The sequence below is a fragment of the Parasteatoda tepidariorum genome, chromosome 1, assembly GCF_043381705.1.
Source record: "Parasteatoda tepidariorum isolate YZ-2023 chromosome 1, CAS_Ptep_4.0, whole genome shotgun sequence".
Taxonomy (NCBI): Eukaryota; Metazoa; Arthropoda; class Arachnida; order Araneae; family Theridiidae; genus Parasteatoda; species Parasteatoda tepidariorum.
The window spans coordinates 38,288,885-38,304,554 of NC_092204.1; the positions used below are offsets into that span (position 1 = coordinate 38,288,885).

Consider the following 15,670-nt stretch of genomic DNA (forward strand, 5'->3'; position numbering starts at 1 on the left):
TATATATATATTTTAATTATTTTAATCTATAGCATACTTATAAAAAGTGGAATTTAAAATTTAGTCATAAGTCATGTTTAAGAAAGGCATGAAAAATTTCGGTAATGATTAGAAAATTACAACCTTTCATTACTTATCCATATTAATAAGAACATATATCTAATTCGTTTTTCTTTCTCTAAGTGTATATCAGTTGTATTCAATATAAAAAAGAAAAGTAGCTATTTGAAATTAAACAAGTTTCTATTTATTGAACTAAACAGCAAACTAACAAATGAGTTGGTATTTTAGGACTTAAGAATGTTGTAAAATATTAATATATATTTTCAGTTTTGGTTTTAGCTCTTTGTTAAAATTTCACTGATTCCATTACTAATTATATTAATTAAATATTTACTTTTCGGGTTTATCTTAAGTATAGAACTTTATGTAATTTTTTTTAAGGACTCTCTTTAGTCAATAAGACACGGAAAATTGAAACTCATGAATTGAACCCAACTCTCCAAAGTCTAGCAAAATTACTGTTATTTAAAATTTATTGTTGCATTATAACTAAATTTTAAAATTTATTTGGTTGATATGAAAGAAAGAAATTAGAAATATAAGTGACTTGTATCTTAATTTAAGATACATTTAATCTCTGATGCTGTCTTTGTGGACAATTTTATAGACACTGTCTATATCGATTTTGGCACATACAATATTCGATTTATTGGAAAGGTGAAAATTCATTACTATCTTTTCCCAATTCAAACTCTTTCTGTCCCATTGATCTGGTAATATATTTTATTTCTTTCAAGAGTATGTTGGGAAAGTTAAAAATAATGCATGTAAAATAAATGTTGCTGCATATAAAATAAATATTATGATCTACAATTTATTAATAGGTTTTAAGTAATTATTTACTTAAATTATAAATTTCATGAATTAAAACTCTTTCTATTTTTATAGAATTATTGTAATTAAAAATTTACAATCATACAGTGCAAATATTAATGTAGTTACAATTTAATTTTATATGTTTTGTGCAATGAATAGCAATTTTAATTTCTTTCTTACAAAGCTTCTGAATCATTTTCATAAATAACACTTATAAACCTTAAATATGACATAATTATCTAATTTTATGAATGAAAAACAATAGTTTCTTATAAGTTTTTTTCCCCTCATTTGGCACTTGAAATTCAAACAAGACAAAAAGAAATTGCTGTGATGGTGTTTCAAGACTTTGATGTAGATATATGTTAATATTGAGAACTTAGTATTCATTTAGCTATCTTCTGCATCAAACAGGTTCTAACTATAAAAATAATAATTTTTTCTTGAATTGCAGCAAATTGTATTGATGTATAGTGTCTTTTTTAGAAATATAAAGCTAAATTTCATTGAGAAAATAGAATATTTCTTGTTAAAAGTTGTTTGTAATTGATGTTAAAATTCATTAAATTTAATTTACTTCCCTTTACATTTCAGCTTAATATTAAAGTTAGTGAATTAGAGAACAAAAAGCAATTCAAGTGCACGTGGGTGAATAGCAAACTGAAAGAAGAGGTAATCTATGCTTTATTTTTGTTTACAAATAAGCTAATGATTTAAATCTTACCTTAAAAACCTTAGTATGAATAAATATATACTTATGAAATTCTTTTTTCTGCTTCTACATTTCTGTCAATATCAGTTGCTAATTTTACCTGTTATTAATACTTTTTTCATGGGTTTGCTTTGTTCTAATTTTAAGCATACAGAAAAACATTAATCAAGCATCATTTTTATGAAATTTCCTTAAAATTTTTTTTTTTTTTTTAAATTTTCTTAGAAAGAGTGTGCTACCTAACAGTGGACAGAATTACTCATATCCTTATATAAAATTTATTTTAATTTGAAATTTATTGGCTCATAATTCAACAATTTTTTGCATTAAAAAAATTTGATTATGTAACTTTTTCTTTAACCTTTAGATATATTGTTATGTAAAAAGACATGAGATCAAAGAAGAAAAAAACCTTAGTTCAATTTTATTTCTAGATAATTCTATCTAGAAGTGAAAGTGAAGAAAATTTCTTTAAAATTATTATCTTAGGTTTTGAAAAAAGTATATATTTTTTTACGTAGTTTATTTTCGCTCCTGGCCGATCAAGCCTGATAAGAGGAATTTCTAAAGGCTTTTTCTTTGAAAGTTATACTTTGATTAACTTAAAAACTTAAGTAAAACATTCATGTATGCATTTCCTTTTTTCCTTCCTCTTAAACATTAATTTCATAAAAATATTTGATTTTTTTTTTTAAATTTGGAAGGCTAAAAATACTCAAAAAATGAAAATCAGATGGATAACATAAAATTTCTAATAAAATAAGATGTTAAATGTGATATTGTTCATCAATTGTATTCTCTCTACCTTTATTAATCATTATTTGTTTAATGCATTTACTTTTACCTTTATTTTGATTTCCATTTTTAACATATTTATTTTTATTGCTTCTTTTCTATATCGGCTATTTGCTAAGCCCTTTATTTGTATTTCTTCCGGGAGTTTGCATCAAAGTCTCCAAGAATATTCTGGAAATAAACCTAAACTATGGTTCTAAAATTCTTGAGATATTTCTTTACCAACACTTTCTAAATTTTATCTGTAATTATGCTTCTTGCATAGAATGGAAAAGATAAATAAATGTGATATTCTAAGCCAGTTTTAAAAAAAATGGCTGCATTTATTTTTTAAAAATTTGATGAAATAATTTTTGACTACATACATAAAGTTTCTGATGTAAGAAGTTTGATATTTTGCTAATTATAGTAGTGCTATTATTATTGAAATTCTGTGCAATGGTTTTAATGTAATAAATATAATTTATTTAATTGACCTGATTTCTCTTTTAATTTTAATTACTTCCATGATGTAATTTTTTATTACTTTTGCAAAATTTTTTGTGCAGTCTTCATTGAACTTTGATATGTTTAGCTGTTTCATAAATTGAAAGACAAAAACCATAATTACCTGTGATGCTTAATTATATTAATAAGATTTTTATGGCTTATTGTGGTAATAAGTTTTTTAGCACCTTTTTTTTTTATTTCAAATCGTTTTCTAAATCAGGGATGAGATTTTTCCGCTTTTTTCACTTTTATCTCTTGAATTTCAGCTGTTTATCAAAAATTCAGATTTTTCTAAAATTTTCACTTTTTTTAATAAGTATTCCGTTTTTTCAGAAAATTCATCATTTTCAAAGAGAAACAGAAAATTCAAACTACATAGCTACCAATCCTTTCTCATTTTTACTTATTTTAGCTATTTTCTCCCCTTTTACTCGCAGCAGATAAGATTTTCCGAATTTTTTACCTGCCCTCCAGATAGATCCGATTTTTGTAGTTCAAACAACGCTGCTTCTGACAAGCTTTTTAGAGGTCCCAAGCCTGGAATCTGCTAATATCTCGATCTTATTCTCACGATTTTAATATCAAACATAGCTTTTCATATTTGCGTGTTGCGATTCTTATTCATGCGATTTTAATATTGTATGTTGCAATTCTTATTTACGAGATTTAAAAATCCGATGTTGTGATTCGTATTTATGCCTTTTTAAAAACCTGTGTAGCGATTCGTATTCACGTAAGTTTAAAATTCAATGTCTTGATTTGCTCATGCGGTTTATAATATCAAACATTGATTTTCTTATTTATACATGATTTTAAAATGAGGCATTCACGCATTCTAAAAATTCATAATTCTTATTTATGCAATCTAAAAATTATGCATCATGATTCGTATTTACGCGATCTAAAAATTATGAATTGTGATTTGTATTTACGCGTTTTAAAAATTCTATATCCCGGTTTGTATTTTCTCATTTTCAAAATCGTATATCTAGTTTCATATTCATGTGATTTCGAAATCCATAATTGTTATTCATATTCACGTAATTTTATGATCAACTATCGTGATTCTTGTAAGAAGTAAATTTTTAAAAAAAATTAGTTACTATAAAGGTGACCATTTTTCTAACGACGATTATTAGTATATGTAAGTGACAACATCAGAGAAACTGGAAGGGAATATATTCAAAACTTACATTCTGTGCTTACAAAGAAAAAATAGGATTTGTCACAAAATGTTTGAAGATGGACTAACGACTAAATATAGCAAACATAAAAGATATAGCAAACAAAAGCAATCACTTAAAAAGGGATTTAATTAAAAAAAAATTTTTGGGGAAAAAGAGTTAATTAACTCATCATCAAAATTTTATTTATAATTGCTGTTATTTATGCTATAAAATGCAAAATTCTTATCAAATAAAAAACAATTATCTAAACAGTTGCTGATTGTCATGTAATTTTTCAAACTAAAATAGCAATTTTTGTATGTTAAGGAGTTACTATATATTTCTACTTCACTGTTATTGATATGTTTCAGAGGGCTCTAGTTAGATTAGACTATAATATGAACATAATGATTCGGTCCATTGTTAAAGTTTTTTTTCCCAATATAATTTAAAAAGTAATATTACTGATATATTTGCTATAAATCACATAACAGTATTTATTAAAAGAAATGAAATATTAATGTATATTCTCAGTAGTTTTAATTTGCTAAACCAGGTAGTTTTTCAAGTAATAATTGTCTCTTATGTGAACTGAGGAAAAATATAATTTCCAGCTTTATTTTTTCAATTGGTAATTTTTATTTTCACTAAATGTTAAGTATCAATGTAATCATTTATATAATAATAGATTAGTACACAATTATATGTCAACACATTATTTATTACCTTCAACTGTCTGGAATTTATTATTAAAGGGTTGCGCTTTGCGTAAAATTTACTATCGTGGAAATTCAGGTTTTTTGGCTATTCTCATCCCTGCTAAATAATAAAATAAATTTGCTACCATTTATTGTTAAATAAACAAATATTGTAAAAAAAAATTATAAATTTTTAAAATCTGAACTTTCCTTCTTGTGTTTGTTTTAGAAAGAACTAGTTTTGTATCCACCCAAAAATGGTACAGTTGCTGATCTATTGGAAGAAGCCAAAAAACAAGTAGAACTCTCAGAAAATGGCTCTGGGAGACTCAGGTATGAACTTAAAATTATTTTTATCTTAGAAGAAAAACACTAAATGACATTTTAAAAACCCATTTCTGTTTGTTATAAGTTTCTATTTAAAGTTATTTGTTTTTTCTCTCTCTAGGTTATTAGATATAATTAGTTATAAAATATTTTCTGTATTACGAGAAGATATGACTTTAGAATCATTAACTAATGCAAATACGAAATGCTTAAGAATAGAAGAGATACCAGCTGATGAAATTGGTCTTGCTGAAGATGAATTATTGATACCTGTTGCTCATTACCAAAAGGTAAGATACCCATTTAATGACGTGGGTGATATTCACAAATTGTATCAAAAGTTTTAAACATTGTTATTTAATTCATTATTGATACCTTGTCTTATATTCAATCTAAATCCTTTCTTAAAATTTTGATTTCTCCAGTTAAATGAGTATGATTTAAATTACATAATTTACATTTGGTATTTTTATTCAGTTTAAAATACCCAATTTGTAATGAATGTTAGTCATAAAATTATATTACATAGTAGTAGACATTTTCTTATATGCAAACTTTATGTGTGCAGATATTATTCTTGCTTGATATTTTTATATAAGTTTGTTCTGCAATAGTTTGATTTTTGATTATTTTCTTAAATATGAAATATTTTTGTAAATTGTAGGAAGTATTTTCATCGTTTGGAGTTCCTTTTCTTCTAAAAATAAAACATGTAAGTATTCTCATATTTAATTTAAATTAATAGTTATAGTAATTAAAAGAATTCTATCAATAGTTGTGTCTGTGCATATTTTTCATAAAAATTCAATTTAATCTCAATCTAAAATAATAGATAGCAATATATATCTTAAATATTGCTTTTTGTCCAGCTGCAATCTGATCTGGAGTTTTGTTTAATACTATCCTGAATTACTAAGAAAGTTTATTCACCTATAAAGTTGAAACTCAGCTTGATTATACACTTCAGTTGTATTAAAAGTTTGTATTAAAAGTTTGTATTTATGATATTTTAAAATGTTAAATACTTGTTTGTTACAAAATAAGTTGGTATTAATTATGTACTGTTTTTCACCTTTTATATAAATATTTATATTTTTATCTATCTTAATTTTTTTCAGGGAGAGCCTTTTTCTAAAGTAAAAGAAAGGATACAAAAGAAATTAGAAGTTCCTGATAAAGAATTTGAAAGGGTAACATTTTAAATAGTAATTATTGTTATATTACTGATGTACTGCCTCCTTCAAACTCACTGAAAATTTTGATTTCTTTTTTCAGTATAAATTTGCTATCATTGTGATGGGTAGGCAGCAGCCCATTCAAGATGATGTAGACTCAATAAATTTACCCGATTTTATACCTCATCCTCAGAGTGGTAAGTTAAAAAAAATATATAAATATATAGTTCAGGAATGATTGTATTCTGGATATACCTCAGAATTCCGGGTTCTTCATATCATCCTTTCGTGTCTAGGAACAGGATGTGATTTTTTTTTTTTTTGTGAGTGTGTGCAAAATTCCCGCATCTCAAGACTATTAGTTCGCGGACTTCTGCGAATCAAAAACTTCTAATCCAACAGAAGTTTTATGGAGTTCCTCAATATAAAATTTTTTAGGCTTTTGCTAAATCTGATTAACGAGGTATTTACGCACATATGATTCTTCCTCCAATTGGCGACGATCCACCAATTTGATTCCTTTGGTTTGACAGATTTATGCATTTTGGATATTTGGAACTGTGCCTGAATCCGTTTATGTCGTGATGCATAATCGCACAATTTTATATATCAAACAACGGTCGGTTTTCGTATTTACCTGGTTTAAAAGATATGCGTTTTGATACGTGATGACATGATTTAAAAGTCGTGCATCACAGTTCGTATTCAAATCAAATTTTGCAATCTATATTTACGTGTTTTTCAAATATCGTGATTTGTATTAACGCAAGTTTATAATCCAAGGTTTTGATTTTATTCACGCATTCTATAATTTCAATATCATGATTTTTAAGTCCAATAGCGTAATTCAAATTCAATATTCTTAAAAGCTAAATTGTTTCTTAAAATAGTTACCATAAAGGTGTGATATACTTCATTAGTAGATAATTTCATTATGAATCTTAGTTTTAAAAAAATATGAAACATGTATGGTATATAGATTGATATAGAGTTTTTGCACATGAAATTTTCAGGGTTTTTAAATTTGTGTAACAATCACCCCTGATAGTTGTAATTGCTATAAATTAAAATTGAATTAATATTTGATATTCTACTTCCCTAAAATTTGGTCATGCAACTTTGGGGAAATGATCAAATCTCGAAACCTATACCCAAAGTTAAAACCAAAAACAAAGCACAATTCAACCACAATGCCAAATGAGACTCTTCACAGAAACTAAAAAATTTTATTGAAAATATTTTTTCTGTAAGTCTACCTATCACACTAAAAAGTATTTCCACAAATATAGTGTTAATTGTCCTTAAGGAGCAACTTCTATTACTATTAGTTATTTTCAATGATCCCAGGTTGTTTCAAGTGTGACCAAGACATTTTATCACTGATAAATTTATTTACTCTAGTTGTACTCTGATATTTGCATATGAACGTAATACATATAAATTGGGTGAATCGTTATTCACATGTTAAAGGAGTTTTTTTTATTTTCAGAGAATAATTTTTAAGCATTACCTTTGTGTTTTATTAGCAGTTTAAAAAGAATGAACATTAAATATATTGGTGTTTTTTTTTTTTTTTTCATTAGTAGAAACTAACATTCTACTATAATTCTATTATATATTTTTCTTAATATGTGTTTTTAAATGATCAAACTGTTAACTTATGTCCTAAAAATTGTCCCTTGATATAACTATCTTTATATTTTTTTAAAGAATCTGAAAAATATTGTAACAAGTTTTAATGTAGTAAAAGTGGAGCAGAGTATACCAATAAGGAATTTTTAAGGATTACTTATGAATGCTCTGTTGTAATATCAAGAAATTATTACTTGTGTGTTCTTACATTATTTAAAAGCTTCTTACGAGTTTTTTGTTATGTCACATTTTTTATGTGATCTGTAAAATGTGTGTGAGAATTTTTAAATGTATAGAATAAATAAATTCAATCAGCTTTTCTTCTTACTTAATTAAAGAATTTGCTAATATTTTTTTTGAATGAAAGATTTTGTTTTTTTATACTTACGAATAATATTGCATTTTATGAACTTGATACATTCTATGTTCCATTGCAGGTAATGCAGTTCAGCCAAAACCCTGGTTAGGATTAGAACATGTAAATAAAGCTCCAAAGCGATCAAGATATAATTACTTGGAAAAGGCAATCAAAATTCATAACTGACAGTGGCATTGTAATTATTTAGAATCATTATTGTAAGTATAGAATATCTATTGCAAAAACTTTAATCTAAGTTTAAAAAAATTATTTTTAAATTAATTTATATAAATATACTAAGAGTTTGTAATAACCACAATTTACAATAGCTGGTGGAAAAGTTTTGTTTTAATCGTTAAAAGTTTTTCATTTTATCCCTACGGTATTGTATTTTCTTCCACACTCTTAAACTACAACTATGACATAGCAGTTAATCTCAATCAAGTTAGTAGCAAAAATTTGTCAAATCTCTGATTTCATTTTTAACATTGAATATAGAGTTTAGTAATTAATTGTCACAAATAAAAGCAATGGGATGTGTTAGATATGTAGTGAACAAAAAGTACATTCCTTTGAAATGTGCAGTGATATTCCTAAAAACAGCAGAATTACAAGAGTCTAAAATAGCAAGAATTTTTCTGATTGTAACAAGGAAATGAGTGAAATGCTTGTTTATCCCTTTTCTGTATTGATACCAAAAATGAATTAAAATATGTTTCATTTTACCTTTTTTTTATGTTGCTCTTTTTGACCTATTACATGAAAGATGTATTTGCATTAAAGAAAAAAACTGTTGTTGAAATAAGTTATATTGGTGGTTTTTTGAACATTAAATAATAGAAATTGTTTAATGTTCTTTTGAATTTTATACATAAAAATTATTTCACTCTGGTAATAGAAAATCTATTTCCTTAGCTGTTAGTAGGCTAGATTTTACTATAGATTAAACTTTTAAAAGTATCTTTGTTTGTTGATATTATAATAGAGAAATCATACTTATTCTTTATCTTATCTGCCAACACATGCACTATAAGAAGTTTATTCTAATGATAGCGAAATGAAAACTTCTACTATAACTGTAAGCAGAAATGTCTTAAATTTTATCAGCACCTAAAACTTCATCAATGATTAGCAAAGAATTTATGTATCTTTAAATAAAAGAGTAAAATATCAAAGCTACCTCTTTAAATATAAAAATAAAAAATTTCTAATGAAGTAGGAAAATTTGGCAACTATGGTATTTATAACTAATACTTCTTTAGAGCCTCTCCTGATTCTTCTTTGCAGGATTTCTAATTGTTTTTTACAGGATTAGTTTACAGGATGATCTAATTGCAGGAGCTTATTTATGATTCTGTCAAATTTAGAATTTTATTCTGCAAAATGGAATTTTTCACCTCCCTAAGATATGTTTAAGTGGACAAACTCTGAATTACACTTTACTAGTTATGAAAAAACTACCATATTAGCGTCTTATTGTTGATTAATTCATGGTGTCTGTGTAGATAGGTTTGTTTTATTATGGGAACTCTAATGTTTTCTTGTTTTTAAGCTATCCTTATTTGTAAATCATTGGAGTTATAAAAATTATTTTTAGTCGAGATCATTATACTTTTACTGCCCTAACAAAAAATAAGATTTCATCCTGTATTAGCACTGTTCTATTTCGGCTACCTCTGCTCTTCGGGTAAAATTGACCTTAGCAGCAAAATAACTTTGGACCAATATTCACGATTCTTGGCTCAATAAGGGTTCAAAGGTCCATTATTTTCGAATATTGGCCTTGTATAGAATTGTCAGATTCAGCCAATATTTCCATTATTCAGCCAATTTTGAGCCCAACTAGTGCCAAGGTAAAATTGTTGTTAGGCAGGTACCCCCTTGATATGTGTCTATGCAGAGCCCGAGAAAGCTGCAGTGACAGCAGAAGACAAATACATCCAAGGCTGAACAAAAGTTTTCAAGCTCTGGGTCAAAATTTATTGCAGGCTCTTTCTTTAAAGCACAAAGCCTTATTTTCATATGTTGTAGAATTATTGAAGGCTTTTTATATAAAATTGTATTTTTTATATTGATAAAAGGAAATTTTCTGCAGTTTCTTTTAAGAAAAAAAAGAAAAAGTACTAATCAATTATATTTTGGTAAGGAATTTTGATGAGGCCTTCAGCAATACCATGCCCCGGAACAATTGTCCCTCCCTCACCCCCCTCGAGTATGGCCTTGCCTACATCTCATGTAAAGCCTCATATATAATAGTCAGCCACGTTTTCACTATTCTAGTATTTCTAGGAATTGATATTTCGGGAGAATCACTGCTTGATCTAAGAGTTCTCTTGTCTTCTGGATTGGTTCAAAATTACAAGGCTACGGAGTTGAACATCAGTAGTCATAAACCCAGAAATTGGGTCAGCTGTTCAACGACAGATATAAAATAAAAAACTTTGTACCCAATATTACCTTACTAGTGTGGTAAGTCTTTTTCTAGAAAAAAAAATTCATTTATAAAAAAATTAATGCATCAATGACTTTTGAGGAGTGATGTATTGTACAGGCCTAAGCAATGAATATCTTGAATAAATCTGAGTTTCTAGGTTGAACTGTTTAGCTCTTAAAAGCTTTTGAATCTTAGCTACCCAATATTACCCCACTTTCCCCATTATAATTTTCATTAACTAAAATAATGCTTAGGACAGATTCATTAACAAAACATTTCAATTTTCATCTGTTATGTGCTTTTTTTCCGTGTTAACTATTTATTTTTATTACATAGTATTTTTTTTCCCCTTCAGGCAACAGCTTTTTCCAGTTATGCAGCTGTTTCGAGCTGTATTTTTCTGCTGGTCAAGTGTGCATTCAGTCTTTCATCATTGTACAAACATTTTGCAGTCTGCGTTCCTTCCCACATTTTGTAGTGTATGACAAGTTTTCTCCAAAATAAAGTTATTTGTATGAGATTGAAACAAGTTATGCTGTTTAAAATGATTGAATTACAGACAATTATACGTTAGACATTCAGGGGCCTTTGTTTATTCAGAGCTGTATATGTCTAGTGTTGTATGTGGCAACATAATTGTCCAGGAACTATGCCCATTGCACTGTTAAACTTTTATATAAATAAATAAATAAATTAAAATCACTTATTGAGGAATTTTCTTGCCTGGTAATAAAAGGTTGCAGCTGGCCAAGTTTTCATCCAACGTTGGCACTTTGTACGACTGGAACTGCACTTCAATTTCTACTGTTAATATACATACTCGTATGTATACGAGCATGGCTCAAATTAGGTGTTAAATAAATAACCTTAAAAATATTTCAACTCTATTTTCTCAACAAGAACTTCCGACTATGATTTTAAGAACAATGCAATGGCTGTCGATGAAGCTATCCTCCGATTGGACAACAGGATGGGCAGTTTAGCAGAATTATAGTACCAGTGGTTGTAACTGTAACTGTTGATATTTGATCACCTGCTTTATTCCTGAACGTGGTGTACAAATTTAAGGAAAAATAATTTTAAAGAAAAATGGCTGCTGCTGCTGCAAAGATAAAACTGAGACTGTTTATTAAGATTTGTGTGTTTTAAGGACTTGAATTGCCTTTCTAGCGTGTTAATTTATTTTTGCTTTAATTTTAGCTTTTTTCCCTTGATGCAAGCCTTTTGTACTTTGTGTTGAGTTTGAAAATAATACTTTTTTTTTTTATTTAAGAAATTAAATATGAGTAACAACATAATTCATGTTTTCTTTTTTAAATTAACTTTTATTGATATGATTTTTTATTGTAAAAATTTGAAGAAAATTACTTTGTTAATTAATATTGGAGTGCTTTAATTTCCATTGCAAATTTTAAAAAAAGTGCAGAAAATTGTATTATTTTATAAATTTTACATTATTTTTACTAATTATTGCTTGATGTGTGATTATTGTAATTTCTTGAAATTGTTAAAAGTTTAGAGTTTTGATCACTATGCAAATAAAAGTGAGGTTATTTTAGATGTCCTCACTTGATCTGTGATGATATTGATGGAAATATTATATTGGCTTGTTTTCACCTACAAAGTGTCTTAAAATTTATAGGAGTTACTAATTTTCAAAACTATGATGACAAGTTTTTTATCATGTGTTTTTAATAATTTTCATGATTTGCATTCCATGCAGATTATTTTCTATATACTGTTTACTATTTTCAGAATGCATGGTTTGTAATTTGTATGTTTTCTTTTTTTTCTTTCGTTCCTTCAAAATTCATTTTTTCAGTTCTAAGTCCACACACAGTGTCAATAAAAGTAATTCAAAATTTTGTTCCTTCCTTTCTTTTTCACTATTTTGCATCTCAACCTTGCATTTCAACCATATAACACTCATATGATTATCGAATGAATATTATTTTTGAAAGGGAAACAAGTCCACTTGGAGCTAAAAATCGTTAATTTCTTAAGATTTTAATATTCATTACTGCATTTTAAATTTTAATTAAATTATAAATTTAAATGCAAACATCAAAATTGGTTAACCTTTGCCAATATTTTTAAATTCAAACTCTAACCCTTCAATATCTTGATATAGGAAAACTGAACTTATTTCACTTTCAAAAATAGCAGCCCAAATATAAGTCAAACTTAACCACTAAAGAAAATATGTTTAAAATTTATTATTTTTAACCTTTAACACACTTTAAGTGCATAATAAACTGCTATAATGTTATATTTATTAATAACTTTTTAGTTCAGTTGGCTCATTTTAGATATTATAAAATGAGAGTAAAATTATTTTAAATTAACTTAAATGTAATATATATTCAGAATTTAAAAAAAGAAAACTAATGGCTGCCACTGTAAGTGACTAATTCCAATGTACAGTGTGAGAATAGAAATTAGACTGATCCATAAGAGAGTGTCTGCTTGTTGAAACTACCTGTACAGTGCGACCCCAAAAAAGTTACTCCGGGTGTATTAAAGTTATTCTATAGATCAAAAGTTATCCTGGGTGACCCCTTTTGGGGGGTCGGCCGGAATAACTTTTGAACTATTGATCGGATCTTTATGTTAGAGGACTCAATATTAATAGTTCGAGGTAGTGTCCTCAAATATGCTAATTACTGCAGACGATACTTTAAGTTACGAAATGAGACAAAAAAAAGTTACTTCCTTTTTTTCCCAATGAATTTGGATTTCTGTCCTCCAAAATATAGGAGGTAGTCGCAATCTGCGAAATATAGTTCCCATAGCTTGGTAAGGAGAGCAATCCAAAGTGAGAATTCCTTAATGTTAATTTTACTTTTTGCATATTTCGCCATATCCAGAACTTTTTAAGCGAATTGAAAAAAATTTGCACACCCAGTTATAAAATTCTTTTTTCCAGGAATAATTCCATGTCCAAAATAAATTTTAGTAAGTATTTATTATTTTATCTAATAATAGTAAGAAAAAAATTTTTAATTTTTAAAAATCGAATTTTAAATATTAGTCATTTTTAAATTTCGATTTCTCAGGAACTATTCAACCGATTTCATCCAAATTTTGCCATGTAAAATTCTATACTTTAAAATAGCGTAAAAAATTGTATACCTGACAGTTCAAAAAGGTTTCAACTATTATTTAATAAAATAATCATAAATGTTTCTAAAATTTATTTTTTTGCATCTTTGGAAAAACTAATTTTGTGGAGAAAAAAATTTTTCAATTCGCTTAAAAAGTTCTCGAGTTATGGCAAAGTACGCATTATCATTAAGGGGTCCCAAACTTTCGATTGCTCTCCAGACCAAACCATGGGGACAACATTTCTCAAATTGCAGCTACCCCATTATACTTTGGGTGTCTGAAATCTGAATCCATTGAGAGAAAAGAAAAAGGTATATTTATTCAGAGAAAGTACGTTTTGGGGTCTGATTTCCTAACTAATTAACATATTCGATGTCTCCCCCTCGAACCATTAAGTTTGAGTATTACAGAGTGAAGATCCGATCATTAGATCAAAAGTTATTCATAGTGTTTTTTTTTTTTTTTTTTTTTTTCTTNCTCTCTTTTGGGCACTGTACATTGCTTTTACAGATAGATTGGTTGCTGTACTACTTTGGGCCTCATTTTTTGATTTGCCCTGGCTACTAAAAGACATTCTCACTTGAATTAGCGTTACAGATGTTAGAAAAATGCTGGGAATCTTCTGACGTATACATGATTCACTCAAACTCCTATGTAAAGCATGAATTGCAGCTGGTGGTCCTTCATTTAAGCATCAGTTGTTCCTTTCTATGATAAGTTTTTTTTTCTTCCTTTACCATTCATTTTTATGGCGTTCTCCATTTTCTCTTATACTACGTAATACTGCTGATACAGAGCGATTTGTTGAGAACTGATTTTGAGCTAGATTCCACCTTCACAAATTCAATTTGTTCTGAAAATATACAAGACTAAAGTAGCTAAAAACTATTTGGTAAAATGAGCATTTCAAAATCTAATCGGAGATGGAATGCTATTCAGATGATTTTTATCCCAACCATTAATTTAACTGCATTGGAGAAAGCAAAGGCCCACCCCTGGTTGATGTGCCAATAATGACGATGCTTTTGATGGCAAAACTCTGCCGAATTCGATATTAATAACTTACAAGATATTCTCCTTTACTTGAATTTATTTTGAACTAATATGGATGATATCAACTTTCAATTTTATTGCTGCTTTTAATATAAGAACTTAAAACGTTATAGAATTAGAAGTAGCGTATGACTTTTGTGCTAATAAATCTGACTGGGCAATAATACCAAAATATAAACACTGTTTATAAATAATTTAAAATTAAACAGAAGAAAATGCTAAAAATTAAAGATAAGAATTTTAATAAATGTTAACAGCAAACATTAAGATTCTCAAAATTTGTCAAGGGTTAGGTGCCAACCCATGAGAATATTTAACTATGTTCGTGAATCTGTTGTTTAGTCACATGAAATCACAACGTCTGAATCAACTATTATTTATTTTACACAAATTGCATATTTTATAATTTATTAACCATAGACGTATCATCGGAAGGAGGACACCCAACAATTACTAATTACAAAATTAATCAAGGTTTATTTTTTCACCCTCCCTAAACGTTTTGAAAATATTTAAAAGGATTTGAAGCTATTGATAAATCATTTAATTTCATTATAGTCGTGATTATGTTTGGAGCTTAATATGAGATGTTCTTCTTGCCCATGAAATGCGATCATGCTTTAACTACATACTTCGTCTAATTTAGAAGCCAACCCATGAGAATATTTAATTATATTCGTGAATCTTGTTTATTCAAATTTGGAATCTTAACCACAACCTCTGAATCATCCTTTTATATATATATATAAATTTATACATCTATCACTAATTACAAAACAAGACTAATTTTTAAATGTATACTTCCCTTTTATTGTTTATATTTTGTGGCAATTAAGATTGTATTAGA

General features: G+C 27.4%; 1 protein-coding gene across 3 annotated transcripts in view; it reads left to right on the forward strand.

The window, feature by feature from the left end:
• Positions 1–12,530, forward strand: part of LOC107444438 (Ubiquitin-specific protease 7) — a 46,030-nt gene extending 33,500 nt beyond the window's left edge. For all 3 annotated transcript variants that reach the window (XM_016058570.3, XM_016058569.3, XM_071178807.1), the window contains exons 27-34: positions 1,474–1,551; positions 4,969–5,072; positions 5,188–5,356; positions 5,731–5,778; positions 6,185–6,256; positions 6,342–6,438; positions 8,311–8,449; positions 11,021–12,530. In XM_016058570.3, coding sequence (XP_015914056.1) covers positions 1,474–1,551; positions 4,969–5,072; positions 5,188–5,356; positions 5,731–5,778; positions 6,185–6,256; positions 6,342–6,438; positions 8,311–8,417 — 675 coding nt within the window. In that variant the 3' untranslated portion in view covers positions 8,418–8,449; positions 11,021–12,530. The remainder of the gene's footprint in view (positions 1–1,473; positions 1,552–4,968; positions 5,073–5,187; positions 5,357–5,730; positions 5,779–6,184; positions 6,257–6,341; positions 6,439–8,310; positions 8,450–11,020) is intronic.
• The last annotated feature ends 3,140 nt before the right edge of the window (positions 12,531–15,670 follow it).